Genomic DNA, 19,285 nt, shown 5'->3' with positions numbered 1-19,285 from the left:
TCCAGCAAATCACCACACCTTCTCGTTCCACTTGGGGCTCCTGGCTGCTCCATGCCTCAGTTTCCCCAGCTGCAAAGTGGGGCTCAGATCACCCATGCAGTTCACTGAGGTGCAGCTGGAGTCCCTCCTCTATGCTAGGACTTGGAGTGGGACTGCAGGAGTTGTTGGGGGGGGGGTGTCTCCAAAGACCCACCCAGCATCAAACCAAAGGCTCTGACTCAGCATATGTGCCCTTTCTCTGATATATGGGATAATGGACAGCAATGTCCCCGACTTCACACAGGTGGCTGCGAGGATTACATGAGAAAATCTGGGAGCAGGCACTGCTCTCAGAGTGTCCCTGGGTGATCTGCCTGGCTACAGAGATATTTACTCTTGGGGCCAGCGTCGTGGTTCAGAGGGTTAAGCCGCCACTCGCGATGCCAGCTTCCCTTGTCGAAGTGCTGGTTGGACTCTGGCTGCTCTGCTTCTGATTCAGCTCCCTGCTAACATGTTTGGGAAAGCAGAGCAGGGCCAACCACGTGGGCCCTGCACCCACATGGAAGCCCCGGATGCAATTCTCCAGTCCTGGCTTTGGCCTGGCCCAACCCCAGCCACAGCAGCCACTCAGGAGTAAACCAGGAGATGGAAGATCTTTCTGTCTCTCCCTCTCTCTGTGTCACTCTGCCTTTCAATTTTATATGTTTGAAAGGCAGAGTGACACAGAGAGAGAAGGAGAGGCAAAGAGAGAGAGAGAGAGAGAGAGAAAAAGAGAGGTCTTCCATCCATTGGGGTTCACTCCCCAATTGGCCACAATGGCCAGAACTGTGCTGATCTGAAGCCAGGAGCTGGGAGCTTCTTCTGGGTCTCCCACGCAGGTGCAGGGGCCTAAGGACTTGGGCCATCTTCTACTGCTTTCTCCGGCCATAGCAGAGAGCTGGATCAGAAGTGGAGCAGCTGGGACTCAAACAGGTGTCCATATGGGATGCTGGCACTGCAGGCAGCAGCTTTACCTGCTACACTACAGCGCCAGCCCCTCTTTAAAAAAAAAAAAATGAAATATTTACTCTTTATTGAGGAAGATCACATGGCTAACAAGGGGGGGGGGCGTTTAAAAGCTGCCCCCAGCACAGTGGCGTGTGATAGTGCTGATCACTCGACTGTCTGCTGCCTGTTAGAACTGGAGGGCAGAGACCCCCGGGCCCCACCCATGAGAGCGAGGCTGGAAGTTACACCCACTGGAGAGCTAGCGGGAGTGGAGCCGGAGCTCACTGCTGGCGGCAGTGTGCAGTGAGTGGAGGGGCAGGAGCAGCAGGCATGCTGTGGAGAGCCAGGTGCACGCACAGGGGCGTGGCCATGAGGGCATTCTACGGAATGTTCACAGAGGCTCTTTGCTTTCTTCCTTTGCATTTTTTATTTGATGTTAACAATGGCTTCAAATCACTTTTGTAAAACAGCACAGTTGGGGTGCTGTGGGGTAGTGGGCTAAGCCTCAGCCTGCAGTGCCAGCATCCCATATGGGCACTGGTTCGAGTCCCGGCTGCTCCACTTCCGATCCCCCTCTCTGCTATGGCCGGGGAAAGCAGTGGAAGATGGCCCAAGTCCTTTGGGCCCCTGCATCCGTGTGGGAGACCCGGAAGAAGCTCCTGGCCCCTGATCGGTGCAGCTCTGGCCGTTTTGCGGCCATTTGGGAAGTGAACTAGCAGATGCAAGAGTTCCCTCTCCCTAACTCTGCCTCTCAAATAAATAAATAAATATTTTTTAAAAGAAAAGAGAACCCAGCTCAGTGTCTCTCCTTGAAGAGTAAGAGCAGTTTGCCAAGCAGAGCACATTTGCCTTGGTTTGGACCTGAGGGAACAACTCCTTCTTGTCCACCTGGGGCTCAGAGTTCGGGGCACCTGTTTCCGGGAGAGCTGCAGCGGTGACCAGGGGCCCTGGGGGCTCCGCTCCTGGGCCCAGCACCCCACCTCGTCCACCATCAGGGCTCTCGTAGGGCACAACGGGGCTGGCGGGAAAAGACAGCTCTGAACCAATTTTATCAATGTGACCGATTTTATAAGCGCAGTGTGGCCTTGCCAGTGGCTAGAGAGGAGAAACTCTGAAGCACACTGAAAACCAAAACCCTGCACTTAACCCCAGAACTGTGCCGACACAGCCTGCCGACTGTTTCCAGCAGGGGGACGGGAGCCAGGGCACCCCACGACATCCCCCACGACACCCGTGTGCACACTGCAAGCTGCCTTCGCCCATGCTTCCGCCCCGATGCCGGCGGTCCTGTCTGGATTATTCCAGCTGCTTCTCCCCGGCACCCCTCTTTCCTCCTGCGTGTGCCTCGTCTCCTCTCCACCTCATCTGGCAGTTCCGCTTGAAATCTGGGTCTTCTATTATTGCTGGTCCAACTCGGTTCTAGAACATTCTGTGGTGGGCTGTGGTGTAGAGACCACGGGCTCCTACTTCAGAGCTCCTCCAGCCATGCTCTGTGGGGTGGGGGGGCCGGGGGCCACAACAGGACCTCAGACCCCCGTACCCTCCCCGTGGGGACCCCCCCCCCCACGCTGTTTTTAAACCTTCAAGGCTCCTGTCCTTCAGCTGCGGGGGTTTCCTCAACGCCTGCTCCGGCTGATCTTGAATCTTAGAGGAGAAGGCTCTCCAAGGTGCGGTGAGACCCCCGCCACAGCCGGCGCCCTGGCTGGGCCGCTTCTGGGGCCAGACCCGGGCCTGAGCCCTTGGGGCCGCAACAGGCCCCTGTGTGCCCTGGAGAGACCTCCTCGCGCGCTCTGTGCCTCAGTTTCCTCCCCGTGACAGCTAACGTGCGAATCCAGCGAGTCGGGGCTGGAAGGGCTTGGAAGGCGGCTCTGTCGTCGGGGGGCGTCCTGTATCCCCCCCCCAAAGTGCCCCCAGCAACAGAAAGAGGGGGCGCCGAAGCCAAGGTCAGCTGTGGGAGCGAGGCTCCCTTTGGCTGCTTTCGGGTCGCCCGGCTGGAGGTCGGGGTCCGCGAGGGGTCCGCGGAGGGTTTCCGTGGGTCGGGCAGAGCGGCTTGGCCTTTTCCGCGTTCTCGGGGCGTTCGCACGGTCGGGGCGCGCTTCTGCTTAGTCACGCGCGGCCTCGAGGCTTCCGCGGGCCGCCCGCTCGGCGTCTGGCGCCCCCTAGCGAGGGCTGCCGCTCGGCTCGCGCCGCGCGGGCTGGGGATGCGGGGGCTCCGCGGGGCACGGAGCCTGCACTGCGCCTGCGCCTGGCCAGCCGGCCTCCTGACCTTCAGCTCCCTGGTCGAAAGTTGATGATCTTGCGAGGGCGCTGGAGATGGGGTTCAGCCGTGGCCAAGTCACCCGCAGCAGCGTACTGAGCCGCGTCAGCCTCAGTTTGCTCATCCGGAAAGTGGGAGCAGTGACGCCCCTCCCCACGGTGGTTGTCTTACAGGGGTCCCCTCCGGAAAGCCCCGAACTCGGAGTGGCCTCGCTCAGACCCCTCCCTTGCCCAGAGAACATTCTAGAACCTGAATTAGTGCCCTGAGTCAGAAATGAGAGGGAAGGGAGGCTGGGCCCTCTGGAGCCCCCCGGGGCGTTATCTTGGGGTCGTGAGCTGTGTTTGTCACCAGGGGCCGGGTGGATGTGAAGGGCTCTGCAGGAGGCCCTCTCCCTGCCCTCCTCACAGGCTGCCCTGAGCCCGCATGGCGTGCTCCGCCGAGGGGCACAGAGGCCGCCCCCGGGAGTCCTGGGGGCCCAGGGGTCCTTATCCACCTGCAGACACTCAGAAGACAGAGCCCCTCAGCTGGTGCACAGGCGCTGTGGGCCCCCTAGTGCCCTGGGCTCACCTCCTCCCTGGGGAGTTGATGATCTAGGAGCAAAAGGTGCCCGGGCTCGCCTGCACACGCTGGCCTCTGCGGGGGCGCCGGTCCCAGCCTCGCAGAACGAGGAAGAAGCTGAGGGCTGCCTGGGCCCCTGCAGGTCTCCGCCCTGGCCCACGCGCCGCCCCCGGGACCCCTGCATCCACCCCGCGTGCGCCGCTCTTGGCCACAAAGCCCCGTCCGCAGCCCTGTAGACGGACAACTGTCAGGGAGCAGTGACGGCCGCGGCCACCGCGGGGACGCCGTCCTCACCGCCGCGCCGGGATGGGACCGGGAGGAAGAAGCCGGTCCCCAAAGGCCCGGTGACTCCGACCCCCAGAGGTGTCCGGAACAGGCAGATCCACCCACGCGGGAAGTGGGTGCCAGTGCCACTGAACTGCCCACTTGGAAGGGGCTCCCGTTACGCTGCATGACTTCTGCCTCCGGCCAGGAAAGGGGGCGCAGCGGGGGGAGCACTGCCGCGACCTCCCACGTTGGCGCCTTGGCTGCAGCCCCGGCTGCTCCTCTTCCCATCCAGCTCCCTGCTAACACACCTGGGAAGGCAGCTGAGGATGGCCCAAGTGCTTGGGCCCTGATACCCAGGTGGGAGACCCAGATGGAGGTCCTGGCTGGGGCTTTGGCCTGGCCCCTGGCTGGTGGGGCCGTTTGAGGAGTGAGCGAGCAGGGGGAATACCTTTGCCTCTGTTTACCTCTCTCACTCTGTCTCCGCCTCACCCCTGCAGACCTTTCCCCTCCTTCCCACCTTCGCTCGGTCTCTCTCTGCCCCTGTGCAAGGCACACACGGGGCAGGAGGGTGTGGTCCTCTAGGATGAGGACCTGGCCACTGAGCAAGCCCCTCCCCTCCGGGGCTGGAGATTACAGATTGATGGGTGCGGCCCCGGGGCCTGTCAGTCTCTCCAGGAGGCAGAGTCCTTCCTTTCCCAAGGGGGCCCAGGAATGCTGCTTTAGCACCCAGAGGGCTGCCTCTGAGCACTGCGTGGGGGAGGAAGGGGGACAGCAGGGAGGCTCACTCGGCTGCGCTCGTTTTCCCGTGGCGCCTCTGGTCCAGGCCACGCTCGTTCAGGTGGTTTTCAGTCAGCTGTCTGCAGGGGGGTCAGGGCCAGGCGTGCAGCTGTGGCCCTGGCCCGGTGGTTCTGCTGCCCTGTGTCCAGTTCTCCAGAGAACTCACCTGGTGGTGGAGTGGGGAGGTGCAGGGGAGGAAGGAGGCGGGGCTGAGTGTGCGGGCCCTGGCTGGATGCCACGGCCATCTGCCCCGCCCAGGCCTGGACTGGAGGCCAGCTCAGCACATGGGCCCAGCGGGCCCTCCAAGAACCAGATGTTAGCAGAGTCAGAAGTGAGCCCGGGCTCTTCGGGTAGGCTGTGGGGAGAAGGCACCCGGAGGCTGAGGGAGGTGCTGTGGTCACAAACCTGCCCCTTCTGTGGCCAGACCTGTGCCCCACATCTCAGGGAGAAAGGCGGGGGTGCCTTGTGGTCCAGGATGAGAGAGCAGGCAGTGAGGGACTGCTGAGCGGCCCAGCCTTTGGCCCGCAGTCTGTGCCTCCCACGGGCTCTGGGGTCTTGGACTGGTGACTTCACAATTCCTCTAAGGCATGGTGTTAATGATGACAGCAGTGGTGGTGACGATGACGATGGTGGTGATGACGATGGTGGTGGTGGTGATGATGATGGTGGTGGTGGTGGTGATGATGATGGTGGTGGTGATGACGAGGGTGGTGTTGACAATAACGGTGATGAGAATGACGACGATGACAGTTAAGATAGTTATCTTAGAGGGTTGCTGTGAGGACTTCCTGAGGTGCATCCTGGGCATCTCCTGTCACCAGGCCCAGGGACCATGGCACCACGTGAACCAGGCGGTCCCTGCCCTGACCAAGCTTGCATTTTGCTGCCCGGCCCGTGTCCGCCATAGGCTGAAAGGGACATCGTACTCTGGGTTTTGTTCTTGTGTCCACATCAAGTAGACCCTCAGGCGTGCTCCAGACACAGGCTTGTGTTTCCCGACATGGCCTGCGGGCTCCAGATGCTGGCGGGACTGGGGTGGGGGAGCTCTGGCTGTTGCACCCCTTTGGTGAGTGGGCCAGGGATGGAAGACCTCTCTCTCTCCACCTGAGTCTGCCTCTCTGTAACTCTGCCTTTCAACTAAATAAATAGATCTTTTTTTAAAAAATATTTATTTATTTGAAAGAGTCACAGAGAAAGAGAGGAGAGACAGAGGTCTTCCCTCCACTTGCTCATTCCCCAGATGGCCATAATGGCCAGAGCTGGGCCAGGCAGAGCTAGGAGCCAGGAGTTTCCTCTGGGTCTCCCACATGGGCGGCAGGGGTCCAAGTACCTGGGCCATGTTCTGCTGCTTTCCCAGGTGCATTAGCAGGGAGCTGGGTTGGAAGCAGAGCAGCCAGGACTTGAACTAGTGCCTGTTTGGGAAGCCGACACTGCCAACACCTGCGTAACTCACTGCACCACAGTGCAGTGCATATTTTATGATGCATGAAAATGATAGGAGGGGCCGGCGCTGTGGCTCACTTGGTTAATCCTCTGCCTGCAGTGGTGGCATCCCATATGGGCGCCGGGTTCTAGTCCCAGTTGCTCCTCTTCCAGTCCAGCTCTCCGCTGTGGCCCGGGAGTGCTTGGGCCCCTGCACCTGCATGGGAGACCAGGAGGAGGCACCTGGCTCCTGGCTTCGGATCGGCGCAGCACCGACTGTAGCGGCCATTTTGGGGGTGAACCAACGGAAGGAAGACCTTTCTCCCTGTCTCTCTCTCTCTCACTGTCTATAGCGCTACTTGTCGAATAAATAGGAAAAAAAAAGAAAAGAAAATGATAGGAAATCCTAGCGCTCTAAATCAAGTTGGGTCAGAATGCAGCCAGGCTCACTCGCCCAGCCCCGGAGGCTGCTGTCCCTGGCGGCGGCGGCAGGACCGCAGAGGCCACCACGGGGCCGCAGGGCAGCACCCGAGCTGTGCACTACTCGGACCTTCACAAAAGACAGCTCCGACCCCTGACCCGAAGCTGGAGTGGAGTCCCTCTTCCTCGACAGATCCACTAAAAACAAAGATCCATAAACAATAAAAAACATAAAATTCCAGTGGAAGCCTAGTGGGGTAGTAGAGTAAATTTTGTAGAGCTCCTTATGTGAAGCAAATCCTGTTATCAAAATGCAGCACTGGGGGCCAGCGCTGTGGTGCAGCGGGTAGAGCTGCCACCTGTGATGCTGGCATCCCATATGGGTGCCGGTTCGTGTCCCGGCTGCTCCGCTTCCAACCCAGCCTCCTGCTAATGCACCTGGGAAAGCAGCAGAAGATGGCCCAGGTACTTGGACCTCTGCCGCCCACGTGGGAGACCTGGGTGAAGCTCCCGGTTCCTGGCTCTGGCCTGCCTCAGCCCTGGCTGTTGTAGCCCCCTGGGGAGTGAACCAGCAGACGGAACATCAGTCTCTTTCTCTCTTGCTGTCTCTCCCTCTCTGTCTGTAACTCTGGCTTTTCAAATAAATAAATCTTGAGAAAATATACACATTAAAATTGACAGCAGAACAATATTTAAAAACATGCAGGAAGGGGCGGCAAGTTCCTTGAAGAAGGAGACTGAAAACGGGGCCCATCGTGTGGCCCCGCTGCCCTCTGTGCTACTTGAGTTCTGGATCCTGATCTCTTGCCCTGACCCCAATCCAATTTCGAAACCCATTCTGGCATTTTCTCAGATCTCCTTCTTGGGCCCGGCCCTTCCTGTCCACCACCTCTCACCCTGGCCTTTGAACCAGCTGCCCAGAACGCTGCAGGCACCTCCTCTCCAGTGGGCCCTGCCTTGGGCACCTCTGGGAGGCCGCTCCTGCCTGTGGGTAAAGCCCCAGCTGGCCGCCTCTCCCTGGTGTTCCCCGTTGGTCACAGGCGTGGTGGCCATGTGGATGGACGGGGAAGGCGATGGCAGGTGCAGCAGGGCTGGCGGGAACCACACCCACCCGCCTCTGATTCCGCTCCACGCCCATTTCCTGCTAGGAGCACTTCAGACGCGTTCCAGGCACTGAGTGCCGACGACCAGGCCTGTGTGGAGCATGGCCGGCCACTGGGCGCCTTTGACCCTCTCCTCCGTGTGCAGAGGAATGGGCTGGCTGACGGGGTGTGTGGACAGTGGCCTGGGGCAGGCGGCATGAGGGACCTTCCGGGTGAGCAGGATGTGGGGAGGCGTCACGCGTGCGGTCCCTGGCTTCCACGCCTCCTCCCAGGCCCCACTGGGTGAGCTGCTCGCCCCCAAACCCAGCACTTAAAAGTGTGGGCCGCCGTTGGACGGGGGCAAGCTGACCACTGGACAGTGCTCAGCCCCGCGTGAGGACTGAGCTCCGCTCGCTTCTTTGCACAAGGTCGTGGAGCGAGAGATTCCCACCGAGCGGATCCCTATCTCCAGGGCGCCAGGCCCAGCGTGGAGCTCCAGCACTGTCCTTTCTGCTGTGGAGCCCAGAGCCGTGGGCCGGGGCAGGTCCCTTGCCCAGGGGCAGCGCGAGGGCCATGGGGCCACGAGAATGGCAGGGAGGGTGCAGGGCGGGAGACTTAGAGACCGGAATAAATTAGAAATTGGGCTATGCTCTCAGGGGGTGAAACTAAATACTGTGAAGAGATAAAAGTGTGGAATTATGGAACAAGGCAAAGCAGCGTGAACCAGAGCAAAACATACACACAAGCCCATAAATTCAAACTGTACGGTGTTGTGAAGAGACATAAATACACACTCTGATGCAGAGCAGCTCAGAGACAGGTGTGCCACGTCTCCAGCGCGCTCTGCCTGGGCTTCGGGGCAGGGGTGTGCCCTGGAGGTCAGGTCCCGGTGGACTCAGGTCAGCCCACCAGGAGGGCCACACTGGGAAGACACAGCTGAGGCTCCTGCTGGTCCCCAGCGGGCCTGGGGCTGGGGGAGTCAGGGCCCCCACAGTCTGGGGTTTGGCTTCACTGCTGGTTGTCTCCCGGGTGAATGATCAGTCGCTCCTCCGTGCCACACACTGGTAACCAGAAATGGCCTGCAGATACCCTCCCTCCCCTGTTGGGTCCTCCCCTCTCCAAGAAAAATCAACCACAAGCCAGCCCGCGCAATGGTCAGGGCGGGTGTCGCCTCTCCCTCTGCCCGCCCTCACCCTCACCCTCATCCTCCCTCTCTCTCCTCAGGTGAGCCCTGACCCAGGATGGCTGAGCCCCGCCAGGAGTTCGAGGCGACGGAAGAGCACGCTGGAGGCTATGCTGTGCTCCAGGACCAGGAGGGTGACATGGACACCGGCCTGAAAGGTTAGTGCACGGCGGCGCACGACATGCCAGGCACCTGGGGATCACAGCCTGAGCCACCGCTCCGGCCAGGGCTGGCATCCAGCCAGCTGTGTAAAGGGTTTTCCACACCCCGGTGTGCGATCACCAAGAAAGCGAAGTTCCGTGCGCCCGAAAAGGCCAAGGTAGCTCAAAATGGGCGGTGATCTGACAGTCCACCGCGGCGGGGAGCGCCAGCCTCGTGACCGGAAGTGGCGGGGTCCTGGTCCCCTGCTCGCACCGTGTCCAGCGCACGGCTCCAGGGTTTCTTACCTCGTCCTCCATCAGGCCTGTCTGGCCCCTGTGTGGAAAGAGCTGGTTTGCTTTGGGATTCCTGGCACCGCTGTGTTAGCAAATGGCATCCACTTCTGGTTCTGATCTCACAGATGGTGGCATCTCGCTGGCCCAGAGGTGCTGGGGGCACCGCCAGGGGCCTGGGCTGTGTGAGGACATCTGCAGGCCCATCTCTAAGGAGACAGAGTGGCGCCTCCCACTCGTCTCCCTTCCTAGGAATAGGGAAGCACCCAGAAGTCAGGGACCTCCCGGGTGGGGGTGACCTCCGCTGGGGGCGTCCACCCGGAGGGTCCCTGCAGGGGTGGGGTCACTGGGGCATCCCCTGAGTGTGGGAGGCAGAGGCAGCAGCCGCCATCCCCCATCCCGGCAAGAAGAGGTCTCAGGACCTGGGTGCTGGTGGGAGGAGCCCTGTGTCCATCTCTGGAAGCACAAAGGTGTTGGAATAAGAGGAGCTTGGAGATCAGGGATCAGGAAGGGGTCCCGTGGGGGCAGGGTATGGCGGGGGAGATGCAGGCTCCAGCCAAACCCCTCCACCTGGGTCAGTCCCCCGAAGTGGTCTAAGCCTTGCTAGCAGTTTCAGCTCCGCATGGAGGAGCTGCCTGGGTTAAGTAACCTGTGGCGCCCCCGTGCCCACCTCCCCTCCCTCACCCCCACCTCCGCAGCCCCTCCCCTCTCCCTGGTACCCAGGGTGTTAAGTGAGGGGTGCGGCCCGCCCCGCCCTCCCCAGAGGGTCATTGTTGCAGGGATGAGGATGGGACTGGGGTGGAATTTGACCTCCTCCCAGGTCTGCCCGCGGGCGAGATGGACCAGGCTGCTCCCCCCGCCTTGGGGTCCTGACCCTGCTCAGCACCCCTTACCCGGGCAGCTCCAAAGCACTCCGTGGTGTCCGCAAGGAGCTGTCACCACCAGTGTCCCTGTGCAGGCAGAGGACATGGCTGGCCTGTGGCGCTGCTGGGCCAGAGCAGGGTCTCAGCGCCTCCCTCCGCTCAGCTCTCCCAGGTGGAATCCGGGTTACAACACAACGTACCGGGTGCTGCGACGAAAGCCCCGGAATCTAGCAGAGGCTCCCAGTAGTCGGGGCGTGGGGTGTACTCTTACTTGTCGGCTTCACAATGTCTCTGCAATTCTAAAACTGCTCTACAGTAACAAGCCCCTTTAAAATATTCTCCCCGCCCCCAACACACACACACACACACACGGGGATTGCTTGAAGGGGAAACCAGATTTGCTTTGTGAAGAAAGAACGGGTTCAAGCCATTAATCGGGTTTCCAGGCTGCCTGCGGTGTGGTTGCCGGAGCCCGCGCCTCAACATAGAACATTCGGGAGGGGGCGTCCAGCCTGGAGGTTAAAACGCCCACACCATGCAGCGTGGTGCCCCGGGGGTGAGCCCCAGCTCCGGCTCCTGACTCCCGCTTCCTGCGAATGCACACTCGGGCAGTAGTGGTGATGGCTCAAGTGACTGGGTTCCTGCCACCCGCGTGGGAGACCTGGATTGGATTCCCAGCTCCTGGCCACTACAGGATTTAAGGACTAAATCAGCACTTGGGGTCGCGCTCTCTCTCTCTCTCCCCCTTAAATAAATCAAGTCTTTAAATAACTTTTTTTAAGCGAAATCAGGATGGCATTGGATGCAGGAGTCGGCTCACTTGGGATGCCTGCATTCCCTGTCCGAGAGCCTGGGCTCAAGACGTGGGGACAGCAGAGGATGGTCGAGGGCTTGGCTCCCTGCCACCCACCTGGGTTCCTGGCTCCTGACCAGCTGTGGTGGGCATTTGGGGAGTGAACCAGGGGCTGAAGATTGCGTGTGTGTGAGTGTGAGTCCGCCTTCCAAATAATAGGAAAAGCAACAAACACAGTCAGAAGTCCTCCACTCAGACGTATCTAATGCAAACTTTCAATTACTAATTGGTCAGAAACTGCCATGAAAGGAATACATTTGAAGATAATTCGCTTATTCAAAGAATATGTTTCCCAAGAAAGCAAGCCATACCAGGGTTTTCAGAGTTCTCATCAAATTAGTTCTTGCTACTGAGGGTGGAAAGTGAGCTATTTTTATGAGAGGAGTGACTGTGGCTCCACAGAAGGTGTCGCCTTACTAACCACACCTGAGATAAGTGACAAAAGACTGCTATGAATATTAACAAGAAACCACATGTGAGACACCAGGACCGAGAGGAGAGATGCTACAATTGGACTAGGGCAGGGGGTAGCCCAAGAGGCGGCCACAGGGTGGGAGTCAGTTAGCTGGTGGAATAATGCACCCTCATGAATTAAAACGTGCTCAAGGGTGAACTTGTGACACCTTCCAGGTAACCACCCAAGAGAGACCTCTCCTCCCCTTCCATCTCCCTCCACGGAATCCCTGGGCACCACCATACACCCACACAGCCAGGTCTTCAAACAGTGCATGGCCAGTGCATATTATGAAAAAACTGCATGGATTTCACATTTTTGACACCAAAAGAAACTTATCTTTTAATTCCATTTTCCCGTGATTTTTATCTGTAGCCTTGTGCCCTGGGCAGTGGAGGCACAAGGGCTGCCTGGAGCTGCCTCCCCGGCCCCCTGGAGCACACCTGGACTGAGTGGGCATGGCCAGAGCCAGGTGCCCAGGGCCCGTGTCTGACCATGGATGTGGAGTGTCTGCTTTAAAGTGCACTTGAACTCCACTTGCCTCCCCCCGCTTCTGCTTCCCGTACAGAACTTGTCTCCCCCCCACACACAATGACTCACGCCACCCCACCCCAGGCCTCTCCGCGGCCCAAGGGACACCTCCACTGAATGCCTCAGCTGCACCTGCAACCAAACAAGCCCCATCCGTGCCCAGGGCCCCCCAGTCCGGCACCGTTCCCAGGTTTTCTGCTGTTGGTGGCCCCACCACCATCCAGTCCATCATGACCCTGGCCAGTCCACACCACAGCCTCCCATGGAACCCCTGTGACCTGACTGCCCCCCTCACCCCAGCCAGACCATCTCATGCAAACCAGGGCTCTACCGCGCGTCATCCACCAAGGGCCAAGAGCCATTCCTTAAGGCAGGGCTCAGCGAGCCAGCTTAGGCTGCAGCTGGTGAGCTGAGAGCGGTTCTCACTTCTCGTGAGCTTCAGTGCTCAGCACGTGGCCCCCGTCTGCCAGGTGTCTCATGCTTCATAAAAGTGGCTGGGAGAGGAGGAGGGGGAGATGGGCAGTGAGGAGCCCGCCCAGCTGAGCTTCCAGAATGTTCCATGCAGCAACTCCCCCTGCCATCTCGTCAGTCACCCCTGCCTGCCCGGGAGGCTGGAAGCAGTGGCCTTAGCTGGCACAGCTGTGTCCCGAATTGGGGAAGGTGGGGAGAGGGAGGCAGGCAGGCCCCCAGCCACCTGTGCTGGGCCGCGGCAGGAGTTTGCAGCATCCCCAGGTACCGGATGTGGTACTGACCAGCTGTGCATGGTGACTGCTCTGTAACGCTTGATTTCCTCGTCTGGCCGCAGCCCAGTTGTCCATCTTGCACAGTGGCCAGCTCCCTGCCACATCATCGTGACCAGTACTGGAGAAAAAGGACCCAAGTTGCTGCCGGTGAGCGGCGGACACTGGCTCCCTCATCCAGGCTGGTGGCCGTCATCCCCGCTCCCTGAGGCTTCTCGCGTGCAGGCACGTAGCTACTGCTTTAAACAAGCTTTAAGCAGGTTCATGGAAGCCCTCGAGTGGGTGGCGCGGTTACCATGCCCATTTTACGGGAGAAAACCGAGGCAGAGGGTGGTCAGGCAACTCTGCCAGAGCGCACAACTGGTAGGTGGTGGAGCCAGAGTGGGGCCAGGGTGGAGCCCCTCTGCCCGGCTCTAGAGGCCGGAACAGGCACCCTTGCCTTCCACATACCAGTCTAAGCCATGAACGGGCCGCAGAGGAGACCCGCTCACCACCCTGTGTGAAGGGGAGGAGTTTCTGTCGCACAGAGCTGAGTTCTCCAGGCTGAGCATCCGTGAGGTTGAGGGAGACTGGAGAGGCCTCCGTGGGACAGGACAGGACACGGGAAAGCTGAGGGAAAGTAGCGGCTGAGCAGTCCTGACAGGGCTCAGAAACGCGGGTGCGAGATTCTCACGTTACCATTTCATCCGTCCATCCACCCAGACATCCAGTAATCCGTCCATCCCTCTCTATCCGGGCATAGATCCAGTCATCCATCCCTCTATCCCGTCATACTCTGGATCATCCTTCCATCCGTGCATCCGTCCATCCATCCGTCTGCCCATCCATCCAATCCATCCGTTCATCTGTCCATCTGTCCTCCCATCAATCTGTCCATCTGCCCACCTGTCCTCTATCCACACATCCACCTATCCGCCCATCCATCCGCCCATATGTCCATCCATCCGTCCATCCGCCCACCCATCCGTCCATCTGTCTATCCGCCCATCCGCCCACCCACCCGTCCATCCATCCATCCTTTATCCGCCCATCTGTCCATCTGTCCATCCACCCACCCATCCATCCATCCATCCATCCGCCCATCCACCCATCTGTCCACCCCCTCATCATCCTTTACCCGCCCATCTGTCCATCCCGCATTCCTTCCATTCAGCCCCATCCAGTCACGTAGCCACGCAGCCATCCACACGCACACTCATCCACCGTGACTTCTGTGATGGCTGCTGAGGACAGTCCAGGTGGGACCAGGACAAAGGTGGAAGCCCAGGGTCGCCCCCATAAACACCTGGCTCCTCCACAGAGGTGGGGCCCATGTCCCCAAGGGCAGAGCCTTCCTACTGGCCAAGCGCTTTCATCGACGTCCACGCTCAGGGCCCGCCCACAGCGCCAGGGGGAGGCAGGTGCAGTTGGTGTCACTGCGCCCGTTTCGCCTGGCCGGGAAGAGGTGGGACCGCAGCCCGGCACACGCTGGCTACAACTGCCACTCCTGCTCGTCCCTGTGGGTCCTGGTCTCGCAACTCCCCAGGCCCTGGGGAAGTCTCAGCCCCTGTGCTGTAAGACCACGGCTTGCTCAGCCCCGCAGGCCCACAGCGGACTGGCTCCCGGTGCCGCGGGGGCGGGGCTGCAGTGCCCTGATTCTGTTGAGAAGGCGGACGCCGGGCGGGGGATTCAGCCTCAGACGGACACTTCCTCTGTAACTCGGCCTGTCCCGTGCATCAGCCCGGAGCTCTTTCCGTCGGGCTCTGTGCGCCCAGAGCGGATTCCTCCTGCGGGGAGGGCGTTGGGTCCCGTGTGCTTCCAGGGCTCCACCTGTCTTGTCCGTAGCCAGGGGAAAGCAGTAGGGTTACGGGCGGCTCAGCGCCCCGGCTTCTCGGGGTCAGAGCCCCTGCCCCCCTGGCACTGCCCACTGATGAAAACCCAGCTCTCCAGGAGCAGGGCTGCGGCGGCATCCTGGGCCCGGGCCGGGCAGCGGCTGGGTGGGGCGGACGGGGGCTGGCCCCTTCGTGGCTTCATGGTTCCGTCACGTGACTCGATCCTGCTCCCTGGGGTCCAGCTTCTCCTGAGGTCCGAGGGGGCTGGGGCGAGGCAGCCATTCTGAGGGGCTCCTTGTGTATGTTCCAGAGTCTCCCCTGCAGACCCCCGCCGATGACGGATCTGAGGAACCAGGCTCTGAGACCTCTGATGCTAAGAGCACTCCGACGGCCGAAGGTGGGGCCCCTCCTCCTCGCGCTGCTTCTCCGTCCAGACAGCCCCCACCCGGCGCCTGCAGCCTGCGCTTGGCCCTGCTTTGCGCCCCTCCTGGCTGCCTCTGCCGCTTCCTCTCCCGGCCACTCGGGGTGCTTAGCTGGACGGCACTGCGGGAGCCTGTGTGGGCCGGGGGTGGGCAGCTTCATCGGCTGTGCTGGGGGCGGGGGGCAGCCGCGCTTGGGTCTGTACCCGGCCCCGCGGGGTCCCACGGCGGTCATCCTCCCACAAGCCCCTCGCAAGCCCCCTTCCTTCTTCCTTCAGGGGCCACCAGGGCCCAGGGAAGGGGCCGGTCACCCTCCGGGCCTTGTCTGGATCCCGTGGCCTTCGTTCGCGGCTCTGGGGCCCCGGCCGTGGTCTTTGCTCCAGCTCTTCTTCTCACCTGTGCGCCCAGATGTTTGGGGCGCGGGTCCCTGCTAAGGTCCCGCAGCCCTGGTTCTGACCACCGGTTCTGACCACCCTCTTCTCATCCACGTCAGCCAGACCCCTTTTGACTGCAGGGACAGAAACCCAAGCAAGCGGAGTGCATGTGTGCAGAGGCGTCTGCCCGTCAGGAGTCTGGACGCGGGCAGCAGCTCTCCGGTGTATGGGTGCTCTTTGTCTCTATCTTCTGTCTTCCTTAAGGGTTGGATTATTGCCTCATGGTTGCAAGATAGCTGCCGCACTTCCAGGCATCCCATCTGCCTTCTAAGCAGAAAACATAGAAAGCAAAGTGATCACAAACGTGTTCCCGTTCCACTAGGAAAGCAAGGCTGCTCTTGCTTTGTGTCCCATGTCATTGGTGCGAGCCGGACGTCATGGCTGCCCCTGGCTGCCAGGGAGGCGGGCACGGCAAATGCTTTGCTTTTCAACCTCTTTGGTAGAGGAATTCCAGGGAGAAGGGAGGGCCATGGGAATGGGTTCTGAGCACTCCGTCCACGGTGTCTGTCCGTCCCGGTCTCCACGTTCCACATGGGGGCGCAGGGTCCGGGGTCAGTGCCTCTCCAGGCCCCAGCCTCCCCACAAGCGCCCACCTGTGGGTTAATCCAGACTGGCTGTCACGTGCCTGCAGGTGGCTTGGTGTGTCCCTGGAAGGCATGACAGGTGTGGCGCCCCCTCCCCGAGTGCAGGCCAAATGCCCTTTGCTCTCCTTAGGGGCTGTGAACCCGCTGTTCCCTGCTTGTCCTGTTAGGACGGTTTTGCCAGGTCACCTGCCGCGCCGGGCATCCTGCCGGGAGGGCCGCCCAGACGCCTCTTGCTGCTCTCTGGACCCCGCACCCCAGGGCAGCCCCGGGAGCGGGCGGGCGTGACCAGCGGTGACCTCTCCCGCCTCCGCAGCTGGCGAGTCCTAGTGTGGGCCAGGGATGAGTGCCCACTGCCGAGTGTTTGGACCAGAGGCCAGGCAAGGCCTGGTTGGGCTCTCTCCATCCCGCCTCCCCCTCCGCAGCCAGGCCCCGGGGAGCTCTGGGTCAGGGCCTTAGAGCTGCACCGTTCGCGGAGGTCGCGCGCAAGGGGCTCTGTCACTTTGTAGATGTGGAAACTGAGGCCCAGAGAGGCCAAAAGGCCCGCTCACGGCCTCACAGTAAAACCACAGGCCCCACCCGGCGCCTTGCACCGCCTGGTCCCCGTCCTGCCTTCCTGCACGGCCTGAAAGCGGAGACAGCTGCGGGCGACCCCCGGGACCTCGGGGCCCCCCGCCGGCTCTGCCCGCCCGCGCCGCGGCCGGCCGTGGGCTGGTGCTTTCCCCGCATGCGGCCGGGGCCTGCTGCCCGCGCGCTGCCCCCGCTGCCCCTGCACGAGCCCCCGGCGCCGCCCTGAGCCGCTCTCGGTGGTTTCCAGACGTGACAGCGCCCCTAGTGGATGAGCGAGCCCCTGGCGAGCAGGCCGCCGCCCAGCCCGACGCGGACATCCCCGAAGGAACCACAGGTGAGGGCGGTCCCTAGCGCCACCCGCCTGGGGCCCCCGGCTCCAACCCCGAAGGGTTCCTGCGGTGGCAGGGACGCGTCCCCAGCGGTGCTCCCCGCAGCCACTGGGGAGGCCCACGGCCCCCAAAGGCGCTGCGGCATCCCTGTCGCTCCCGCGGAGCCGGAGCCGCCTCTGCCCCTCCAGTTCGCGCACCTGGAGGTGTTCCCGGGCGGGGTGCGGGGGAGGGCGCTCTCCAACGGCACCCGACGGCTGTGGAGGAGCCCGGTTCTGTCTCCCGCCGTCCTGCACAGCTGCTGGTGGGACGTTGGACCGTGCCTGGGATGCAGGTCCTGGCGGAGTCTGGAGCCCGCCGTCGCCCCAGGTCATCCGAAAGTCTCTGTAGTCCCAGAGCTGGCTGCACGCGGAACACAACTTCCACACACGCCCTGCAGCTGTTCCAAGGCCACTCTCTTGTGCGGACTTTATCTGATTCTTCTAGATTCTTGCCCCACCCATCCCGGCCTCCGCCTCCAGACCCCTCGCTCTGCGCTGTTCTCTGGCTGCAGAGCTGGCTTGTGGATACCACTGGAGGGTCCCACACGCCCCCTCTGACCTGCTCTCACATCAGGTCCACGGGTGACACACACAAGCCACGTTCACCCATCCCACAGGGGACACAGCTTGGTGTCTCCGGGTGCCACCTGCTTGGACCAGCACCCTAGCCACCCCCCACCCCACGCCCCTCTCTCCAGCAAATCTCCCCCAGAACTGCTCCCGACCCCGCGTCCTCAGTGGGGTGGGGTGGGAGTCTGCGTACTGGGGTCAGCTGTTGGTGGCGCCCCCGTCGGGTCAGTGCGGCTGCCTGTGTGCAGGCCTGACTCGCTGGACAGCGGGGAGGGGCCCTCAGCCGTGCGCTGCCCAACCAGAGCCATACCTTCTGCCTCCCTTCCTGTCTCCTAGCGCCCCTCACCGGGGCAGCGGCCTTCAATTGCAGGCCATGAAGGTGGGTTAGCTCTCCCCACATCTTGGCAGGGACACAGGAATGTCACCATTTAGCTGGCCTTGCTGTCACCCCGCACCTCTCTCCTGTTCCTGTAACCTTGTTGGAAACTTGGTCCACACCCGCCGGGTGCTGTGCTCTTGGGCACTTGGCCCAGCTTCCTCTTGGTGCTATTCTCAGATGCCCAGGCTGTCGCCGTCACCTTGCAGGCAGCACGGTGTTGGCTGCAGGGACCCCAAGGCGGGTCTTGCCCATAAGCCCACCCCCACCACGGCAGCCCCGGGACAGCCGCCGGGCTGGGCGTCCGTGCAGCCACTGTGTAGCTGTCTGGTGACTCAGAGACCCCTGCTTGTGTCATGCGTGCTCTCCGCCGAGGTGGTGGCCTGGCGCCTGTGTTTTAGCAGAGGTGGGGTCGTGGCAGGTGTGGGGGTCCAGCTGGCTGCCCCCTGCTGCCTGCTCCAGCCACAGCCTCTCTCTCCCTGGACCCGCCACCTTCCCGGCACGCTGTGGGCCGGGCAGCAAAGCGTTCCTCTAACCGCGTGCATCCTGGTGTGGTGAGGCCCGGACTGCGGGGAAGGCGCAGTCACCCGTCAGGTGCGCGGGTGTCATGGCTCGTGTCCGGTGAACCCTTGTCCCCGCCGTCCCCTGTGGTAACGTCTGCAGAGGAACCCAGGCTCGTAGGGCGCCCTACCCGCGCGCTTTAGAAGTGTGCCGGAGGCCCGGGGCCTGCCGAGTGCAGTCAGTAACTCTCTCTGCTTTCGTCTCCTCACTTGCCGACGCGGGCACCAGCTGAAGAAGCCGGCGTGGGAGACACCCCCAACCTGGAAGACCAAGCTGCGGGACATGTGACTCAAGGTCAGTGTGCCACAGTCAAGGTCAGTGCGCCACAGGTGCCGGTGGCGCAGCCGGGGGCTGGGAGCAGGGCAGAGGGAGCACCGGGGGGTAGGGAGGAGTCTGCGCGTTCCGAGGTGTTCAGTGTCCTGCGGGAAGCTGGCCCTGCCCGGGCAGGGAGCTGAGAAGGAGTGGCCGCGGGCGAGTGAGTGCCCTTAGGCCTGTCCCCGAGCAGCACCTCCTCCGCGTGGTCACTGCCCAGGCCTGGTCCTGTGCGGCCTCCAGACCGTCATCCGGGTCTCTTCTGTGTTCGAGAAAAGCGGGTTTTCTGTAACCATGTGTCACAGGCGTTTCCAGAGCTTCGTCTGGAAGTCGGAGAGCCTCCTGGGTGTAGGACATGAGAGGTCGGAAAGAGACGGCCCTTGGGCTGGGTCTGTCCCCTGTCACCTGCCGGGCAGATGACCTTGGCAGCCTCGCGGTCAGTGTGGAAGCTTCTGGGTGGCAGTGGAGCTGGGAAGACGC

General features: G+C 61.8%; 1 protein-coding gene across 17 annotated transcripts in view; it reads left to right on the top strand.

The window, feature by feature from the left end:
* MAPT (microtubule associated protein tau) overlaps positions 1-19,285 on the top strand; it is an 82,779-nt gene that overhangs the window by 38,113 nt on the left and 25,381 nt on the right. For 7 of the 17 annotated variants that reach the window (XM_062215775.1, XM_062215773.1, XM_062215771.1 and 4 more), the window contains exons 2-5: positions 8,974-9,090; positions 14,926-15,012; positions 16,867-16,953; positions 18,722-18,787. In XM_062215775.1, coding sequence (XP_062071759.1) covers positions 8,991-9,090; positions 14,926-15,012; positions 16,867-16,953; positions 18,722-18,787 — 340 coding nt within the window. In that variant the 5' untranslated portion in view covers positions 8,974-8,990. The remainder of the gene's footprint in view (positions 1-8,973; positions 9,091-14,925; positions 15,013-16,866; positions 16,954-18,721; positions 18,788-19,285) is intronic. The other 10 variants (XM_062215777.1, XM_062215774.1, XM_062215780.1 and 7 more) reach the window with 2 other exon arrangements.

The sequence above is a fragment of the Lepus europaeus genome, chromosome 18 (genome assembly GCF_033115175.1).
Source record: "Lepus europaeus isolate LE1 chromosome 18, mLepTim1.pri, whole genome shotgun sequence".
In the NCBI taxonomy this organism is placed as follows: domain Eukaryota; kingdom Metazoa; phylum Chordata; class Mammalia; order Lagomorpha; family Leporidae; genus Lepus; species Lepus europaeus.
Note: the sequence above shows the minus strand (reverse complement) of the source record. Positions and strands in the feature narration are given on the sequence as shown.